The sequence below is a fragment of the Blennius ocellaris genome, assembly GCF_963422515.1.
Source record: "Blennius ocellaris genome assembly, chromosome: 24".
Classification (NCBI taxonomy): Eukaryota; Metazoa; Chordata; class Actinopteri; order Blenniiformes; family Blenniidae; genus Blennius; species Blennius ocellaris.
The window spans coordinates 16,038,653-16,059,737 of record NC_137673.1 but is presented as its reverse complement, the minus strand read 5'-3'; the positions used below and the strand labels follow the sequence as shown (position 1 = coordinate 16,059,737).

General features: G+C 49.4%; 1 protein-coding gene across 1 annotated transcript in view; it reads right to left on the bottom strand.

The window, feature by feature from the left end:
* LOC308147545 (prostaglandin F2 receptor negative regulator-like) overlaps nt 1-21,085 on the bottom strand; it is a gene marked incomplete at its 3' end in the record, with an annotated part of 82,632 nt that overhangs the window by 25,557 nt on the left and 35,990 nt on the right. The window contains exons 6-10 of the mRNA XM_080519757.1: nt 3,553-3,699; nt 3,319-3,479; nt 3,110-3,230; nt 2,550-2,769; nt 2,277-2,464 (exon numbers count right to left, since the gene is read on the bottom strand). Of these exons, the coding sequence (XP_080375883.1) occupies nt 2,277-2,464; nt 2,550-2,769; nt 3,110-3,230; nt 3,319-3,479; nt 3,553-3,699 (837 nt within the window). The remainder of the gene's footprint in view (nt 1-2,276; nt 2,465-2,549; nt 2,770-3,109; nt 3,231-3,318; nt 3,480-3,552; nt 3,700-21,085) is intronic.

The window sequence follows — 21,085 nt, the reverse complement described above, 5'->3', positions numbered from 1 at the left end:
CAGCGTCCCTCCATCCTCCAGCGTCCCTCCATCCTTCAGCGTCCCTCCATCCTCCAGCGTCCCTCCATCCTCCAGCGTCCCTCCATCCTTCAGCGTCCCTCCATCCTCCAGCGTCCCTCCATCCTCCAGCGTCCCTCCATCCTCCAGCGTCCCTCCATCCTTCAGCGTCCCTCCATCCTTCAGCATTCCTCCATCCTTCAGCATTCCTCCATCCTTCAGCATTCCTCCATCCTCCAGCGTCCCTCCATCCTCCAGCGTCCCTCCATCCTTCAGCGTTCCTCCATCCTTCAGCATTCCTCCATCCTTCAGCGTTCCTCCATCCTTCAGCGTCCCTCCACCCTTCAGCGTTCCTCCATCCTTCAGCATTCCTCCATCCTCCAGCGTCCCTCCATCCTTCAGCGTCCCTCCATCCTTCAGCGTCCCTCCATCCTTCAGCGTTCCTCCATCCTTCAGCGTTCCTCCATCCTTCAGCGTTCCTCCATCCTCCAGCGTCCCTCCATCCTTCAGCGTTCCTCCATCCTTCAGCGTCCCTCCATCCTTCAGCATTCCTCCCTCCTTCAGCGTCCCTCCATCCTCCAGCGTCCCTCCATCCTTCAGCGTCCCTCCATCCTCCAGCGTCCCTCCATCCTTCAGCATTCCTCCATCCTTCAGCATTCCTCCATCCTTCAGCGTTCCTCCATCCTTCAGCGTCCCTCCATCCTTCAGCGTTCCTCCATCCTTCAGCATTCCTCCATCCTCCAGCGTCCCTCCATCCTTCAGCGTCCCTCCATCCTTCAGCGTCCCTCCATCCTTCAGCGTTCCTCCATCCTTCAGCATTCCTCCATCCTCCAGCGTCCCTCCATCCTTCAGCGTTCCTCCATCCTTCAGCGTTCCTCCATCCTTCAGCGTCCCTCCATCCTTCAGCATTCCTCCCTCCTTCAGCGTCCCTCCATCCTCCAGCGTCCCTCCATCCTTCAGCGTCCCTCCATCCTCCAGCGTCCCTCCATCCTTCAGCATTCCTCCATCCTTCAGCGTTCCTCCATCCTTCAGCGTCCCTCCATCCTTCAGCGTCCCTCCATCCTTCAGCGTCCCTCCATCCTTCAGCATTCCTCCATCCTTCAGCGTTCCTCCATCCTTCAGCGTCCCTCCATCCTTCAGCGTCCCTCCATCCTTCAGCGTTCCTCCATCCTTCAGCGTCCCTCCATCCTTCAGCATTCCTCCATACTTCAGCATTCCTCCATACTTCAGCATTCCTCCATCCTTCAGCGTTCCTCCATCCTTCAGCGTCCCTCCATCCTTCAGCGTCCCTCCATCCTTCAGCGTTCCTCCATCCTTCAGCGTCCCTCCATCCTTCAGCGTCCCTCCATCCTTCAGCGTCCCTCCATCCTTCAGCATTCCTCCATCCTTCAGCGTTCCTCCATCCTTCAGCGTCCCTCCATCCTTCAGCGTCCCTCCATCCTTCAGCGTTCCTCCATCCTTCAGCGTCCCTCCATCCTTCAGCATTCCTCCATACTTCAGCATTCCTCCATACTTCAGCATTCCTCCATCCTTCAGCGTTCCTCCATCCTTCAGCGTCCCTCCATCCTTCAGCGTCCCTCCATCCTTCAGCGTTCCTCCTCCAGGCCTCAGAGGATTTGAAACGCTGCATCGTGCAGAACGCCACTACTGAAGACGTCCCAACCTGAAGTTCTGCTCCACGTATGGAGGGATCGAAGAAACCTGAGGATTCTAGCCACGAGTGTGTGTGTGTGTGTGTGTGTGTGTGTGTGTGTGTGTGTGTGTGTGTGTGTGTGTGTGTGTTGTGGGATCATTGTGTCCCGGCACTTCCTGTTTGTCTAATTGTGGCTCCCTATTCACAGCATTTATCTTTGCAAAGCAACGACTAAAGAAAGCGACACTTGACCCCCGACCTTTTCACACAAACCCCCCCCCCCCCCCCCTCATCTTTACTTCCTCATTTCTCCACATTTCTTTTATCTGCACTATAATTGCCGCCCTCTTTCTCCTCTCCTTCCTGTTTTTGCCCACTTTTCCACTCTTCATCTCACCCTTCTGCTCTCCTCCTCCCCCCGGTCCACTTCAGGACCCCCCCCCCCCTCCACAGCCCCATCAAAGACAGTTAGATAGGCCAGTGTCTGGGTGGGCGTCGGAGGGCTGAAGGTGCGAGCTGCAGGTTATCGGGGAGCTTCCTGTTGCCCGTCAGTAAGAGCGTGTGGGCGGAGCTTCATCCTCCACAGCAGAGCAGCTCCGTACGTCTAATAGTAGACGTTCCCTCCCAGCGTTGTTACGGGACTCACCGTTCTCCTGGAAGTTGATCCGGACTTTATTGGACTCGGAGCTGGTGGCCTTGGTCCAGGTCTGGCCCGGCTGCTGCTTGGTCCACGCCGTGATGTCACACCAGTAGTAGCCTCGGTCGGACAGCTGGACGCCGGCCAGGCGGAAGCGGAACTCCGCTGGGCCGGATTTGGTCAACACCAGATTGTCTCTGAGGCGGCAAGAAAGACGGACACGTCAAACGAAGGGCGTTGGGGGGAGGGAGGGAGGGGGGGGGGGGGTTATCGGGTGGGTACCTCCTGTTGGGGTCGGTGGCTCCGCCGTGCTGCAGCACGTTATCCGGACTCAGGGTCATGATGGTCCTCACGTTGCCCTCCAGGCTCTCCTGTGATTGGACGAGAACGGAGTACCCTGCCTCGCCGAGGTTGTCCGCACTCACCGCGCAGCTCATCTCGAAGGTGGCCCCGCCCACCGAGGCCTCGCGGATCCGCTTGGCCGCCACGTTCAGAGACGGACCTGGAAAAGGCATCAATCAAGGGGGTTTGGGGAAGGAGGGTGGGGGAGGGGGAACCCCCGACAGGAAGTGATCAGCGATTAAACCGTGAAGCTTGTCTGATTGAATCCAGACGGACACTGGCGCTGTGGTGACATCATGGCTCAATTAGCTAGATTGAGGTTACAGAGTTCAGCTGGAAGAGAGCGAGCCCAACAAGTAGGGCCTTGTTGGGTTTCCTGTGAAGTCTGAGAAGCACATTAGAGCTCATTCATGAAACTGTGCCGCGGGTTCTACGAGAGGACGACGTCCACATCCACCCAGTGTTTTCATGTCTAACGTTTGAGAATGAAGCATTCTTACGTTTGGCGTCCCATCGCACGACCAGCGGCGAGCTCTTCACCTCGGCGGTCTTCACCGCGCCCCCGTGGCTGCTCACGCTCCAGGCGGACACCGTGCAGGCGTACTGGCCCATGTCCACGTCCTGCGGCGGGGAATGGAAGCGGTTACTTTAGCCTGCCGCTACGTCCACCTGCACCGGTTGGAAGCCGAGGACCGGGAGGCGCTGCCACCTGCGTGCGGAGGATCCGCAGTCTGAAGGTGTTGGGGTGGACTCTGCTCAGGGACAGGGCGCCGCTCTTCAGCCGGTCGGCGTACATGGAGCCGGACAGCAAGTTACCGCCGCCGTCCAGCGACGCAATGGGATGTGGAGTTTGAGCGCCGGCCCCGGTACCTGGCGGGGATTGGGATTGGGGTTAAGTCTCGCCTCACTGCACTTGTCCTGGTTTGTTTCCGGGTCCACGTACCAGGAAGTGGCGTGTGCTCCCAGTCGACGCCCAGCCGGCCGCCAGGTGACATCTGGGTGACGTTGGTCACGTGGCAGACCAGCTCAGTGGGGTCAGAGGTCATCTGGGGGTGGACGCTGGCCTCGAGGTTCAAGGCGAAGCTTGGTTCTGGAACGACAGAGAGAAAGATCTTCATTTGGCTCAAATGGAAACAGGCTAAACTGTTTGGCGACTGAAAATCACCTTTAAATCATTAAAGGTGAAAAAACAGGGTGAATCCCCGAGATTACCTCGATGTGAGAAAATCCTGTCATGGCAGGCAAAGTAAAGATTTACTGAAAACATTTGGCTCCTTCATGGACGACATGACAGATCCCGTACCCAATAAAGCACATTTGTTATTATTCTTTTTTTTTTTTTTTTTTTAATAGGACACAGTCATCTGCAAATGTGCCGATCAATCGGAGCCCTACAACAAAGCTTTGTCCAGAATTGTACGGCACAGTCCCTGACCTGAACTTGACCCAGCAGTGTGGAACCAGCAGGTGCCTGCCGGACCTGGAGTCCCAACGCACTGGTCCAATAATGAACACTGGAGAAATCCTCCTGCGAGGAAGAAAGGCTGAAGCCTCCAGCGTGGAAATCCACACAGTACAGATGTTAGTGTTCCTTATATATGTTCCTTTGTCTCTTTGCAGAAAGAGTCAAACATTAAATGATCCCAGTGATGAAGAAGGATGAAACTCGTCCTCTGCGTCTGGACGACTGAACAATCCCTGCCTCCCAGCGGGGGGGTCACTGCCGACACGGCCAGACCAACGCCCAGTGGTTCCTCAAGTAGGAGGACGCCACCAAGCCAGGCGGCCTGCAGACAAGACCCGCGGTGACGCCGTCCACGTTGTGAGGCGAGATGTGTATCAGTGTGTAGGTGGGGGGGGGGGGGGGGGGGGGGGGTCCTCAGTCAGACATCCAGATTGCACCTTTAACACGCCAATGAGCAGGAAACACAGATTCCCACCTGCTGAACAACCTCATATCCTAAACACACACACACACACACACTCACTCACACACACACACTCACTCTCACACACACACACTCACAGAGCATTAGCAAGTAATCCAAGGCACATGCTGCCAGCCAACCGACACACAAGGCCCCCCCCCGCCCCCCCCCCCAAAAAAAATGCTAAAAATACAAGGACACGCATGTGTGTTTGGCCGAGGAGGTGGTTTGCGTGATGTCAGTTGGACGTCACACACACACACGCTGACTCATGCACTCTCACCATCTGCTGTGAACACACACACACACACACACACACACACACACACACACACACACACACACACACACACACACACACACACACACACACACACACACACACACACACACACACACACACACACACACACACACACACACACACACACACACACACACACACACACACACACACACACACACACACACACACACACACACACACACACACACAGTTTGATCAATGAGAATGCGAGAGACCCTCTGCCAGCTCGCCTCTAGCGGCTCTCCGTCTGCAACCCTGGGCTTTATTTAGTGGAGCGGCACCACCAGGTCCAGGAGCTCCTGGGTCCAGGTCTCTATGGTCCTGGGTCCAGGTCTCTATGGTCCTGGGTCCAGGTCTCTATGGTCCTGGGTACAGACCAGTGAGTCCACAACACGACGCTGAGAGGAAGTAGAACCTCCATCAGGCGGCCACATGGGAGTCTAGTTTATCTGGAGTGGGTGAAATAGCTGAGGGTTGAAGGGTTTGATTTGTGGCCAGGGCCCCCCCGCTGCCCCCCCTGCCCCCCCCTGCCCCCCCGCTGCCCCCCCCCCGCTGCCCCCCCCCCGCTGGACGCTCCGGCGGCAGCGACAGACTGAGTGTCTATTAAGAAATGAATTAGAAGAAGGCACGGTGACGCCATGCTGATTTTGAGGTAACGCCCCTCGTGGCACCAGACTTCTGATGTCAAATACAGAGAAATGAAAAAAACAAAAACAGTTGCATTATGGGTGTTTTTACACACCGACGTCATGGCTGTAAGGCCAGTTTGATGGCAACGAGGTGGCCATATTTCATTGCAGAATCAGCGATGTCTCAGTGTTGTGTTGTGTCGTCTACTTTGAAGAAATGTGTTAAAGGGCTCATTTTATGCTAAATTCACTTTCTGAAGGTTTTCCAGCAGTGATAAACGTCTCCACACCTGGAACGACGCCTCAGAAGTGAAGACAGTGTGTCCTCTCTCTCCCTGGCTTGTTTGTTTTTAAAAAGTGTGTTGGTCCAACCAGCCAATCAGAAATCAGACCCTATACAGTGTCATCGGGGGTTGAGCCAATCACAATCAAGGTAGGCTCCTCCCCTTTGACGCCACAGATTGTGAATGCAGTTCATAAGAGCCAATATTCAAGTGGAGGAAAATCAAGGAGAAGCTGGATTTGGAGCAATAAACTATGAAAACAATGTTTTTAGCCCAAAGAGACCAAGTGGAGTTGAAAGGCGGGATAATATGACCCCTTAAAAACAAATCATCACATTTCCTTTGAAGTTTTTACAATTTGCTTGGTGGTTTGGCCGAATAGGGAACGCAACACAAATGATAATGCATAAAAAGCTCAGTATTCCATTAAACTGCTTTTTTTTTTGGCTGCCTGACACATTAAGCCTCACTTGGAATAAGGTCAAAGAGAAAATCTGCAATCAAGACATTCTTGGTGGACATGTTCCCGTTTGAGGTAGAAAAGAAAAGAAAGCTGCATGAAGTCAGTTTCAGCTGTGCAATGATCACACCAGGTTTAGAACCTATATGCAATAAACCAGTGGAACAGTGCTGATCTCCTGCACTGAGGAGGAAAAAAGGTGTAAAACAAGCTTTAAAAGAGAAGAAAAGCTCCATTAGAGCGAGGCTCGGGGAGGCAAGGAAAATAGGTCAGTGTCAATAACAACAAACCGCTTTCATCAGGCGCTGTGTTCACGTCTTTACTTTTAGTTACCTAATTGTGACATACTGCCGTTCCTCCGATATCCTTACCAAGTACAGATTACTCTCATTGGGGGAGGAATCCCAACGCATCAAGATTCATTGCATTTAGAGGTCATTTGACCATTTATCACAAACAGGAATTATTCAAATGATTAATGATTTTTTCTGTTGCCTGTTCGTATCAGACAACAGGAGGCGGCTGACGTAAGACGGGAACGTCGCCCTGAAGCTCGTGTGTGTGTGTGTGTGTGTGTGTGTGTGTGTGTGTGTGTGTGTGTGTGTGTACAGAAACAGCAGACATGAATCAGCCAGTCCAGCCGTTCCCACTTCCTGTCACACACCTGGCGGCCTCGGGGACGGAGGGGAAGTGCGGCCCAGCAGATGTACGTCCGACGCCGTGCGGACTCCAGCTAGAACAACAAGTGGCGCGGCGTCGGACCATACAGCTGGGACTTTGACTCCCACCGAGGACGAGCAGGGTTGCAACTCTCTGGCATTTTTGGGGGGTTTTTGTTGTTTTTTTTCCTCCGGGGTGAAACATTCAGGCCGTTCACGTGACGCTCAAAATGAGACGCTATATGAAAAGGCTGAATAATGAATCCGGCTGGAATAATACATGAGGAAGTGTGAAAACCATGCCAACATTTGCTTTAACACAGAAAAACAGCAGGGAGTGAAACATTGAAGGGGTTCTCTTCTTCTTCTCTGCTTTTTCTTTTTTCTTTCCCCGCAAGAGCGACAGACAGCCAAAGCGTACGGATGCTAAACATCATGAAACCACAGACTGCAGCTTCACGCAGCCGGCGGCGACGCACAGCCGCCTTCATTTAGACGCTTTATTTTGAAACTAAAGGAGAGATTTTACAGAACTGCTGCAGGAGGCATCTTAAACGGCTTCCTCGGGGCGTGGGGGGGGGGCGTGGGGGGGGGGGGGAGTCACACAGATAATCCCCTATGAAATAAAGTTGACAACTCTTTTATACAGATTACCCTCGCGCACAGAATATAGCCCAATTAGATTGCGACATGCAGCCTCCTCATTATAAACAAATATCTGGAGCAACGGAGGATTGGCAGCCTTGCTTCAGAGGCGAGACGGGGGGAATCGCACCACCAACCCCGACAATATTAGCTTCCTTCAGCTACACTGCCGAAGCCAAAAACCAAGCCAGCAGATGGTGAAGACTGTCAGAGCAGCAGCAGCCCGGGGCGTTAGCGTTAGCGTTAGCGTTAGCGTGAGCCAGGACTCTTCCTCTCAATCACACAACAAATGCAAACGTGAAAAGCGTTTATCGTCAATGCAAGATGTCCGCCTCTATAACTTGAAGGCTTTTCATATATTGACTCAAATTTGCACAAGAACGGGCTAATTTTGACATGTGAGGTTTTGTTTTGGGGGGGGGGGGAGGGGGGGGGCATGTCCTCACCACTACAAAGAGTATTCTGGCTTTTTCCTTCTAATTGTTATAGTGAAGCTCAACATTTAACACATTGGAGCACAATGTGATTTTGAGAGTAAGATAGTTAAAGTTAAACTTTCTTTAAGGTTATACGTAATGTAATTATCTAGATTTTCCACAAAGTAAGCAAACAATTAGGACTGAAAATGACTGATTTCAACATGAACCCTATTTGATGAAGCAAAATATCCCAGAAAACATTCATTTCTTCACTTAATTGTTGTTGTGGTCTTATTGGAGACCCAGTTTATGTTTGCCGCCCCACCTGATGCCTCCAGTGGCATTAGGCCGGGGGTCAAAATAGCCCTTTTCACCAAATAACATTGGTCTGGAGCCGCAGATCAGAAAAGGGAAGGTTGCGTTTATGAAGAGTCATATGTAGAATTTACATTTTTAGCTGTTGTGACTTTAAGGTTTTTTTCACTTTCAGTCTCTTAAGCGCTTTGTATTTACATTATTTATATTTATATATCATATGTGCGCCGGGTTCCCTAAGTTTTTAGCTATACGAGCATTAATTTTCCACTTTTCATTTTCCCTTTATTAGTGTGAATGCAAAGGCATTCACACTCTTGAGATTCAAATCTTTATTATTATTATTGTTATTATTCTGACCAATTCCTCCCTCAGTCCTCGACTTTTGACCTTTCAGACACTGAAACGTGTGGAGTTTTTGGGAGATTGTGCCTTTGTTCTAACTAGTCCAAATCTTGTGAACTTTGAGATATTTCGACTTTTGTTTTGATCTCAGTCCAGGTAGGGAATTCAAAGCTTTGATCTCACTTTGATCTCACGAGTGAGTGTCCAGGCCACTGCAGCATCCACATTTGCTTTTTTTTCCTTTTCATCCAAACTCCTCCGGCCATTTCCCCTTATTTAGAAGTTTTGAAAATCAGAGTGGACGGGAAACAAAAGACTTATTTACATGACAAATCCTTAACGCTTCATGGAGCCACTAGCGAGGGGCTGCAGAGCCACAGGCGGCTCCAGAGCCTTGCAGACCCCTGGACTAGGAGATCTGAATCAGTGAATCAGCCCAGCTGGGAGACGCCCCCCCTCCCCCGGGGGGTTCCGTCAGTCCTTCTGGAGCTGGTCCAGCCCCACAGAGTCTCAGCTGCTCCACAGGTTCAGTCACAAGGAATTCCTCACGGCGTGCTGGCGCCAGGCCAAGCCGGTGCAGCGGCGGTGAAACACGAACTCAGCTGTTCCGCTGTTCCGTCTCCGAGAAGCGAGCGAACAGAAAACGAGACGGATCGGCTGAACACAAAGACCTTCTGCCTCGGAAATGTTTGAGATCAGGGGCCCGACGGGGCCAGAAGATCCTTCATTAACAAGTCTAATAGACTTTTTCTGCTTTTTCTGACGCGAGTTGAAAACCCCCCCCCCCCCCCCCCCACAAAAAACAAGAAAGCACGATTGATCTGTTGAGAGCGTGTAGCATGGCTCCCCGGGTCCACACACACTGATGTTATGTAAACATTCACAGCAGCTCACGTCCCTGTATTGACCTCTGACCTGCTGCACACAGCTGCCTGCAGTTGGAGGCCGGGGGCGTCCGACATGAGGCCGGGGGCGACATGAGGCCGGGGGCGTCCGACATGAGGCCGGGGGCGTCCGACATGAGGCCGGGGGCGTCCGACATGAGGCCGGGGGGGCGTCCGACATGAGGCCGGGGGCGTCCGACATGAGGCCGGGGGCGTCCGACATGAGGCCGGGGGCGTCCGACATGAGGCCGGGGGCGTCCGACATGAGGCCTGGGGTGTCCAACATGAGGCCGGGGGCGTCCAACATGAGGCCGGGGGCATCCAACATGAGGCCGGGGGGGTGTCCGACATGAGGCCGGGGGCGTCCGACATGAGGCCGGGGGCGTCCGACATGAGGCCGGGGGGGCGTCCGAGGCCTGGGGCGTCCGACATGAGGCCTTGGGCGTCCAACATGAGGCCGGGGGCGTCCAACATGAGGCCGGGGGTGTCCAACATGAGGCCGGGGGCGTCCAACATGAGGCCGGGGGCATCCAACATGAGGCCGGGGGGGTGTCCGACATGAGGCCGGGGGCGTCCAACATGAGGCCGGGGGCATCCAACATGAGGCCGGGGGGGTGTCCGACATGAGGCCGGGGGCGTCCGACATGAGGCCGGGGGGGCGTCCGACATGAGGCCGGGGGGGCGTCCGACATGAGGCCGGGGGCGTCCGACATGAGGCCGGGGGGGTGTCCGACATGAGGCCGGGGGCGTCCGACATGAGGCCGGGGGGGCGTCCGACATGAGGCCGGGGGCATCCAACATGAGGCCGGGGGGGTGTCCGACATGAGGCCGGGGGCGTCCGACATGAGGCCGGGGGGGCGTCCGACATGAGGCCGGGGGGGCGTCCGACATGAGGCCGGGGGGGCGTCCGACATGAGGCCGGGGGGGTGTCCAACATGAGGCCGGGGGCGTCCGTCATGAGGCCGGGGGTGTCCAACATGAGGCCGGGGGCGTCCAACATGACGCCGGGGGCATCCAACATGAGGCCGGGGGGGTGTCCGACATGAGGCCTCTTTTTCAAGCATGTCTTCAGAGAAGACCAGACTGAGAAATCACCGTGGCAATTCACCGTCTCACTGCTAACAAATTAGCCTCAAAGCTATCAGGGTGTAAAAACACCCAGCATGCAACAGTTATAGGAAACCCCCCCCCCCCAGATATTTAACTGTATTAAAATGAGTTAAAGTTAGTTTTATGTTGCGATTGTAGTAATTTTCTACTGCAAATGTCTTTTTTTTTTTATGAAAATACGACATTTTGAATGAATAAATGGTTTATTTTGGTTACAATTATAGTGCAAAAGTAGAATTTTCTGCATTTTATTGTACTTAAAAATTCACGCACATGTTTTTCTTTTTCTTTTTTACAATTCTCATCAAGTATGGTCAAAGAAAATATTTTAAATTAAAATTTGAATGTTATTAATGACACTAAAAGATGAAATTGGGCTATATTTTGCCCCTCAAGTATTGAAAAACTAATTGTCCACTAAATCATAACAACTAGATAGAATTAAAAAAATATATGACAGAAAAACAAATGTAATACTTGGGGGAAATTCTTGTAGCATAGCTCCACACAAGGAACATAATTAGTAGCTAAAGCTATTACCCTAGCAACCAACCGCTAATCCATGCACAAGGAAGTTAAAGAGGAAAAGCCATATTTTCACCCTTCAATTCCATTTTATTGCGATTTCCCAACATAAAAAGTATGAAATTGGCAAAATTATGCTGCAATTTTAGAGAAAATGTGGCTGTGAAACGACGGCGAGATCCTGTAGGGACGAGAAAGGAAACCAACGAGTCCAACGCCTCAAACTCAAAAGATTTGGGAAAGAACGCCGCATTCCTGCACGTTTCATAATCAGTGTTGTGGTTGAGTCAGACGGGCTGAGAGCCGTGATTATTCAATCATTCTAACGTCAACGCTTCAGACTTCTACGACTGATGGCTTCTATTCTATTATATCCCTTAATGTCGGGATTAAATAGTGGCGTGAAATAAAAATGGCCCCGTTTGTGAGTGAAAGAGGTTCGTGACAATAACTGTGGCTGACAACAACAACAACACCCACTGAGGGGGGGGCGGGGCCGAGGGTGAGAGGAATTACACCCTCTTTCAACGTGTGTGTGTGTGTGTGTGTGTGTGTGTGTGTGTGTGTGTGTGTGTGTGTGTGTACTGCGAGGAACTCCTAAACAAGTTGGCCAACTCTTTTTGTGCCTCCCCCGGTAGGCCGCGCCTGGAGCAAAGCATCGTGGGAAGAAGGGCAATCTCAAGGCCGCTCATCAGCAGAATGGGAAGTGACTGGTAGAGAGAGAGACACACACACACACACGCACGCACGCACACACACACACACACACACACGCACGCACGCACACACACACACACACACACACACACACACACACACACACACACACACACACACACACACGCACGCACGCACACACACACACACGCACACGCACACTTTAAAGCTCATGCTAAAGAGAGACGGGGAGGAAATATATGAGCTTCCATGAAGTCTATTAGATGGTGTGTGTGTGTGTGTGTGTGTGTGTGTGTGTGTGTGTGTGTGTGTGTGTGTGTGTGTGTGTGTGTGTGTGTGTGTGTGTGTCTGCAGTATGAAGGAATGAATCCCCTCGGGCTGAAATGTAGGAGTTCTACCACTGAGAACAGCCTCATACCCTCAGTATGTGGGACACACACACACACACACACACACACACACACACACACACACACACACACACACACACACACACACACACACACACACACACACACACACACACACACACACACACACACACACACACACACACACACACACACACACACACACACACACACACACACACACACACGACAGTGTTGGAAGCATGCACGTCTGCAAAGCTGCAAAAATCCCACTTGCAATCCACACACACACGTGCATGTACGGTCAAATGTGTGTGTAAGCATGCAGGCGGTGTGTGTGTGTGTGTGTGTGTGGGGGGGGGTTGACAACGTGCCCTTGATGGCGGCGTTTGGTATTTGGGCGGGCTGCGACTGTGATATTTGTAAATGTGAGTGAGCTCCTGAAGGCGTTCTAACTACCATCTCTAACTACATCTAACCACCATCTCTAACTACATCTAACCACCATCTCTAACTACATCTAACCACCATCTCTAACTACATCTAACCACCGACTCTAACTACATCTAACCACCGACTCTAACTACATCTAACCACCGACTCTAACTACATCTAACCACCGACTCTAACTACATCTAACCACCGACTCTAACTACATCTAACCACCATCTCTAACTACATCTAACCACCGACTCCAACTACATCTAACCACCGACTCCAACTACATCTAACCACCGACTCCAACTACATCTAACCACCGACTCCAACTACATCTAACCACCATCTCTAACTACATCTAACCACCATCTCTAACTACATCTAACCACCATCTCTAACTACATCTAACCACCATCTCTAACTACATCTAACCACCATCTCTAACTACATCTAACCACCGACTAACTACATCTAACCACCGACTAACTACATCTAACCACCGACTCTAACTACATCTAACTACCATCTCTAACTACATCTAACTACCATCTCTAACTACATCTAACTACCATCTCTAACTACATCTAACCACCGACTCTAACTACATCTAACCACCATCTCTAACTACATCTAACCACCATCTCTAACTACATCTAACCACCATCTCTAACTACATCTAACCACCATCTCTAACTACATCTAACTACCATCTCTAACTACATCTAACCACCATCTCTAACTACATCTAACCACCATCTCTAACTACATCTAACTACCATCTCTAACTACATCTAACCACCGACTCTAACTACATCTCACTACCATCTCTAACTACATCTAACTACCATCTCTAACTACATCTAACCACCATCTCTAACTACATCTAACCACCATCTCTAACTACATCTAACCACCATCTCTAACTACATCTAACCACCATCTCTAACTACATCTAACCACCGACTCTAACTACATCTCACTACCATCTCTAACTACATCTAACTACCATCTCTAACTACATCTAACTACCATCTCTAACTACATCTAACCACCGACTCTAACTACATCTCACTACCATCTCTAACTACATCTAACCACCGACTCTAACTACATCTAACCACCATCTCCAACTACATCTAACCACCATCTCCAACTACATCTAACCACCATCTCTAACTACATCTAACCACCATCTCTAACTACATCTAACCACCATCTCTAACTACATCTAACCACCGACTCTAACTACATCTAACCACCATCTCTAACTACATCTAACCACCATCTCTAACTACATCTAACTACCATCTCTAACTACATCTAACCACCATCTCTAACTACATCTAACCACCATCTCTAACTACATCTAACCACCATCTCTAACTACATCTAACCACCATCTCTAACTACATCTAACCACCGACTCTAACTACATCTAACTACCATCTCTAACTACATCTAACTACCATCTCTAACTACATCTAACTACCATCTCTAACTACATCTAACCACCATCTCTAACTACATCTAACCACCATCTCTAACTACATCTAACCACCGACTCTAACTACATCTAACCACCATCTCTAACTACATCTAACCACCATCTCTAACTACATCTAACCACCATCTCTAACTACATCTAACCACCGACTCTAACTACATCTAACCACCATCTCTAACTACATCTAACCACCATCTCTAACTACATCTAACCACCATCTCTAACTACATCTAACCACCATCTCTAACTACATCTAACCACCGACTCTAACTACATCTAACCACCGACTCTAACTACATCTAACCACCGACTCTAACTACATCTAACCACCGACTCTAACTACATCTAACCACCGACTCTAACTACATCTAACCACCATCTCTAACTACATCTAACCACCGACTCCAACTACATCTAACCACCGACTCCAACTACATCTAACCACCGACTCCAACTACATCTAACCACCGACTCCAACTACATCTAACCACCATCTCTAACTACATCTAACCACCATCTCTAACTACATCTAACCACCATCTCTAACTACATCTAACCACCATCTCTAACTACATCTAACCACCATCTCTAACTACATCTAACCACCGACTAACTACATCTAACCACCGACTAACTACATCTAACCACCGACTCTAACTACATCTAACTACCATCTCTAACTACATCTAACTACCATCTCTAACTACATCTAACTACCATCTCTAACTACATCTAACCACCGACTCTAACTACATCTAACCACCATCTCTAACTACATCTAACCACCATCTCTAACTACATCTAACCACCATCTCTAACTACATCTAACCACCATCTCTAACTACATCTAACTACCATCTCTAACTACATCTAACCACCATCTCTAACTACATCTAACCACCATCTCTAACTACATCTAACTACCATCTCTAACTACATCTAACCACCGACTCTAACTACATCTCACTACCATCTCTAACTACATCTAACTACCATCTCTAACTACATCTAACCACCATCTCTAACTACATCTAACCACCATCTCTAACTACATCTAACCACCATCTCTAACTACATCTAACCACCATCTCTAACTACATCTAACCACCGACTCTAACTACATCTCACTACCATCTCTAACTACATCTAACTACCATCTCTAACTACATCTAACTACCATCTCTAACTACATCTAACCACCGACTCTAACTACATCTCACTACCATCTCTAACTACATCTAACCACCGACTCTAACTACATCTAACCACCATCTCCAACTACATCTAACCACCATCTCCAACTACATCTAACCACCATCTCTAACTACATCTAACCACCATCTCTAACTACATCTAACCACCATCTCTAACTACATCTAACCACCGACTCTAACTACATCTAACCACCATCTCTAACTACATCTAACCACCATCTCTAACTACATCTAACTACCATCTCTAACTACATCTAACCACCATCTCTAACTACATCTAACCACCATCTCTAACTACATCTAACCACCATCTCTAACTACATCTAACCACCATCTCTAACTACATCTAACCACCGACTCTAACTACATCTAACTACCATCTCTAACTACATCTAACTACCATCTCTAACTACATCTAACTACCATCTCTAACTACATCTAACCACCATCTCTAACTACATCTAACCACCATCTCTAACTACATCTAACCACCGACTCTAACTACATCTAACCACCATCTCTAACTACATCTAACCACCATCTCTAACTACATCTAACCACCATCTCTAACTACATCTAACCACCGACTCTAACTACATCTAACCACCATCTCTAACTACATCTAACCACCATCTCTAACTACATCTAACCACCATCTCTAACTACATCTAACCACCATCTCTAACTACATCTAACCACCGACTCTAACTACATCTAACCACCGACTCTAACTACATCTAACCACCGACTCTAACTACATCTAACCACCGACTCCAACTACATCTAACTACCATCTCTAACTACATCTAACCACCATCTCTAACTACATCTAACCACCATCTCTAACTACATCTAACCACCATCTCTAACTACATCTAACCACCATCTCTAACTACATCTAACCACCATCTCTAACTACATCTAACCACCATCTCTAACTACATCTAACCACCGACTCTAACTACATCTAACCACCATCTCTAACTACATCTAACCACCGACTCTAACTACATCTAACTACCATCTCTAACTACATCTAACCACCATCTCTAACTACATCTAACCACCGACTCTAACTACATCTAACCACCATCTCTAACTACATCTAACCACCAACTCTAACTACATCTAACTACCATCTCTAACTACATCTAACCACCATCTCTAACTACATCTAACTACCATCTCTAACTACATCTAACTACCATCTCTAACTACATCTAACTACCGACTCTAACTACATCTAACTACCATCTCTAACTACATCTAACTACCATCTCTAACTACATCTAACCACCGACTCTAACTACATCTAACCACCATCTCTAACTACATCTAACCACCATCTCTAACTACATCTAACCACCATCTCTAACTACATCTAACCACCGACTCTAACTACATCTAACTACCATCTCTAACTACATCTAACTACCGACTCTAACTACATTTAACCACCGACTCTAACTACATTTAACCACCGACTCTAACTACATCTAACTACCATCTCTAACTACATCTAACCACCGACTCTAACTACATCTAACCACCGACTCTAACTACATCTAACTACCATCTCTAACTACATCTAACCACCATCTCTAACTACATCTAACTACCATCTCTAACTACATCTAACTACCATCTCTAACTACATCTAACTACCATCTCTAACTACATCTAACCACCGACTCTAACTACATCTAACTACCATCTCTAACTACATCTAACCACCGACTCTAACTACATCTAACCACCATCTCTAACTACATCTAACCACCATCTCTAACTACATCTAACCACCATCTCTAACTACATCTAACTACCATCTCTAACTACATCTAACCACCATCTCTAACTACATCTAACCACCGACTCTAACTACATCTAACCACCGACTCTAACTACATCTAACCACCGACTCTAACTACATCTAACCACCATCTCTAACTACATCTAACCACCGACTCTAACTACATCTAACTACCATCTCTAACTACATCTAACTACCATCTCTAACTACATCTAACTACCATCTCTAACTACATCTAACCACCGACTCTAACTACATCTAACTACCATCTCTAACTACATCTAACTACCATCTCTAACTACATCTAACCACCGACTCTAACTACATCTAACTACCATCTCTAACTACATCTAACTACCATCTCTAACTACATCTAACTACCATCTCTAACTACATCTAACCACCGACTCTAACTACATCTAACTACCATCTCTAACTACATCTAACCACCGACTCTAACTACATCTAACCACCATCTCTAACTACATCTAACTACCATCTCTAACTACATCTAACCACCATCTCTAACTACATCTAACCACCATCTCTAACTACATCTAACTACCATCTCTAACTACATCTAACTACCATCTCTAACTACATCTAACTACCATCTCTAACTACATCTAATCACCATCTCTAACTACATCTAACCACCATCTCTAACTACATCTAACCACCGACTCTAACTACATCTAACTACCATCTCTAACTACATCTAACTACCATCTCTAACTACATCTAACTACCATCTCTAACTACATCTAACTACCATCTCTAACTACATCTAACCACCGACTCTAACTACATCTAACCACCGACTCTAACTACATCTAACCACCGACTCTAACTACATCTAACCACCATCTCTAACTACATCTAACCACCGACTCTAACTACATCTAACTACCATCTCTAACTACATCTAACTACCATCTCTAACTACATCTAACTACCATCTCTAACTACATCTAACCACCAACTCTAACTACATCTAACTACCATCTCTAACTACATCTAACTACCATCTCTAACTACATCTAACCACCGACTCTAACTACATCTAACCACCGACTCTAACTACATCTAACCACCGACTCTAACTACATCTAACCACCGACTCTAACTACATCTAACTACCATCTCTAACTACATCTAACTACCATCTCTAACTACATCTAACTACCATCTCTAACTACATCTAACTCCGTGATGCTGCCGGTTGACGTGTCGTCTTTGGAGAAGACTTGATGCCCCGGCTGGCTGTGCTGGGCGTTGCTCGGTAGCACGCCCCCCCCCGGGGGCCGAACCGACAACCAAAGAGCGCTGGCCACACCCACAGGTTGTTAGAACACCCAAAACAACCTTGGTTAAAAACAAATCAATCAAAAACGGGACCAACGGCCAAGCAGCTGGCTGGAAGTGTGATGGGTTCTAGGTACGAGACCTAAAAGGACTTGATGCTGAACATTGTCGTCCACGTCGTGATGCTGGTGGAACGACCACTTCGCCGCACCAACATTCTCTCTATCGTCACCACACGGAACAAAACTTTGGGTTCAAGTGCCACAAACGGCAATTTTAGGCATAAAAATGGCCGCCATTTCCGAGGAAAGTTACGTTTTGGACGGTAACAACGTCAAAGACACATTCTGGCCTTGTCCCATTCAAAAAAGGTATCAGGCACTTTATTTGTGAAAACGGCTATTTTGGGCATAAATGTGGCTGCTGTTTCCAAACGAATGTCTATATTTATTTATTTATTTATTTATTTGAGCAGTACACAACAAATCCACAAATACCACTTTTGGACGTTAACACAATGACATATTATGGCCGTGACTAATGAGAAATAAAAGTTACAGTTTCTGTGAAAATTGTTATTGTGAAATTCCAATAAACAGCGATTTTGGGTATAAAAAAAGAACAAATCTACGAATAGAACTTTTTGGGCGGGAATGTTAGCAGTGTTAGCAATAAAGAAACTGACCGTTATTGAGACGTCATAATAAATGGAAATTGCTCACAACGATCAACATCGTACCAATACGTGAGCTAAAAATCCCTTGCAGCTGTTTTGAAGCTAAAATGTCTCAAGGGACATTCTGATAAAAAGTGTACATTATTGAAGGTGGAGGAAGATTTACAACGGGCAGAACATCTCTACATTCCCTTTTTGATTGCAGGTTATTGGCTCTTTTTCTCCTTCTTCCATAGGATAGAGTATAAAAGTAGAAGTGGAAGTGAGGAGGGAAGAGGGAAGAGGGAGGGAGTGGAAGTGAGGGAGGAGGGAGGGAGTGGAAGTGAGGAGGGAGGAGGGAAGAGGGAGGGAGTGGAAGTGAGGAGGGAAGAGGGAGTTGAAGTGAGGAGGGAAGAGGGAAGAGGGAGGGAGTGGAAGTGAGGAGGGAAGAGGGAGTTGAAGTGAGGGAGGAGGGAGGGAGTGGAAGTGAGGAGGGAGGAGGGAGGAGTGAGGGAGGAGGGAGGGAGTGGAAGTGAGGAGGGAGGAGGGAGGAGTGAGGGAGGAGTGAGGAGGAGGGAGGGAGTGGAAGTGAGGAGGGAGGAGGGAGGAGTGAGGGAGGAGGGAGGGAGTGGAAGCGAGGGAGGAGGGAGGAGTGAGTGAGGGAGTTGAAGCGAGGGAGGAGGGAGGAGTGAGTGAGGGAGTTGAAGCGAGGGAGGAGGGAGGGAGTTGAAGCGAGGGAGGAGGGAGGGAGTTGAAGCGAGGGAGGAGGGAAGAGGGAGGGAGGGAGTTGAAGCGAGGGAGGAGTGAGGGAGGAGGGAGGAGGGAGGGAGTTGAAGCGAGGGAAGAGGGAGGAGGGAGGGAGTTGAAGTGAGGGAAGAGGGAGGGAGTTGAAGTGAGGAGGGAGTTGAAGCGAGGGAGGAGTGAGGAGGGAGGGAGGAGGGAGGGAGTTGAAGCGAGGGAGGAGTGAGGGAGTTGAAGTGAGGAGGGAGTTGAAGCGAGGGAGGAGGGAGGAGGGAGGGAGGAGGGAGGGAGTTGAAGCGAGGGAGGAGTGAGGGAGGAGTGAGGGAGTTGAAGCGAGGGAGGAGGAGGGAGGGAGGAGGGAGGAGTGAGGGAGTGAGTGAAGTGAGGGAGGAGGGAGGAGTGAGGGAGGGAGGAGGGAGGGAGGAGGGAGGGAGTGGAAGCGAGGGAGTGGAAGCGAGGGAGGAGGGAGGAGGAGGGAGGAGGGAGGAGGGAGTGAGGGAGGAGGGAGGGAGTGGAAGCGAGGGAGGAGTGAGGGAGGAGTGAGGGAGTTGAAGCGAGGGAGGAGGAGGGAGGGAGGAGGGAGGAGGGAGGGAGTGGAAGCGAGGGAGGAGTGAGGGAGGAGTGAGGGAGTTGAAGCGAGGGAGGAGAGGAGGGAGGAGGAGGGAGGAGGGAGGGAGGAGGGAGGAGTGAGGGAGGAGGGAGGGAGTTGAAGTGAGGGAGGAGGGAGGAGTGAGGGAGGGAGGAGTGAGGGAGGAGTGAGGGAGGAGGGAGGGAGTGGAAGCGAGGGAGGAGTGAGGGAGGAGGGAGGGAGTGGAAGCGAGGGAGGAGTGAGGGAGGAGTGAGGAGGGAGGGAGGAGGGAGGAGGGAGGGAGTGAGGGAGGAGGGAGGAGGGAGGGAGTTGAAGCGAGGGAGGAGGAGGGAGGGAGGAGGGAGGAGGGAGGGAGTGAGGGAGGAGGGAGTGAGGGAGGAGGGAGGAGTGAGGGAGGAGGGAAGAGGGAGGGAGGAGTGAGGAGGGAGGGAGGAGGGAGGAGGGAGGGAGTGGAAGCGAGGGAGGAGTGAGGGAGGAGGGAGGGAGTGAGGGAGGAGGGAGGAGTGAGGAGGGAGGGAGGAGGGAGGAGGGAGGGAGTGAGGGAGGAGGGAGGAGTGAGGGAGTCGAAGTGAAGCCACAAAACAACAAGCACAAGGCTCAGAGGGAGATCAGATAACGAGAGAGTGAGAGTTGAAGGTCAGCGGTGACGCCACGCGTC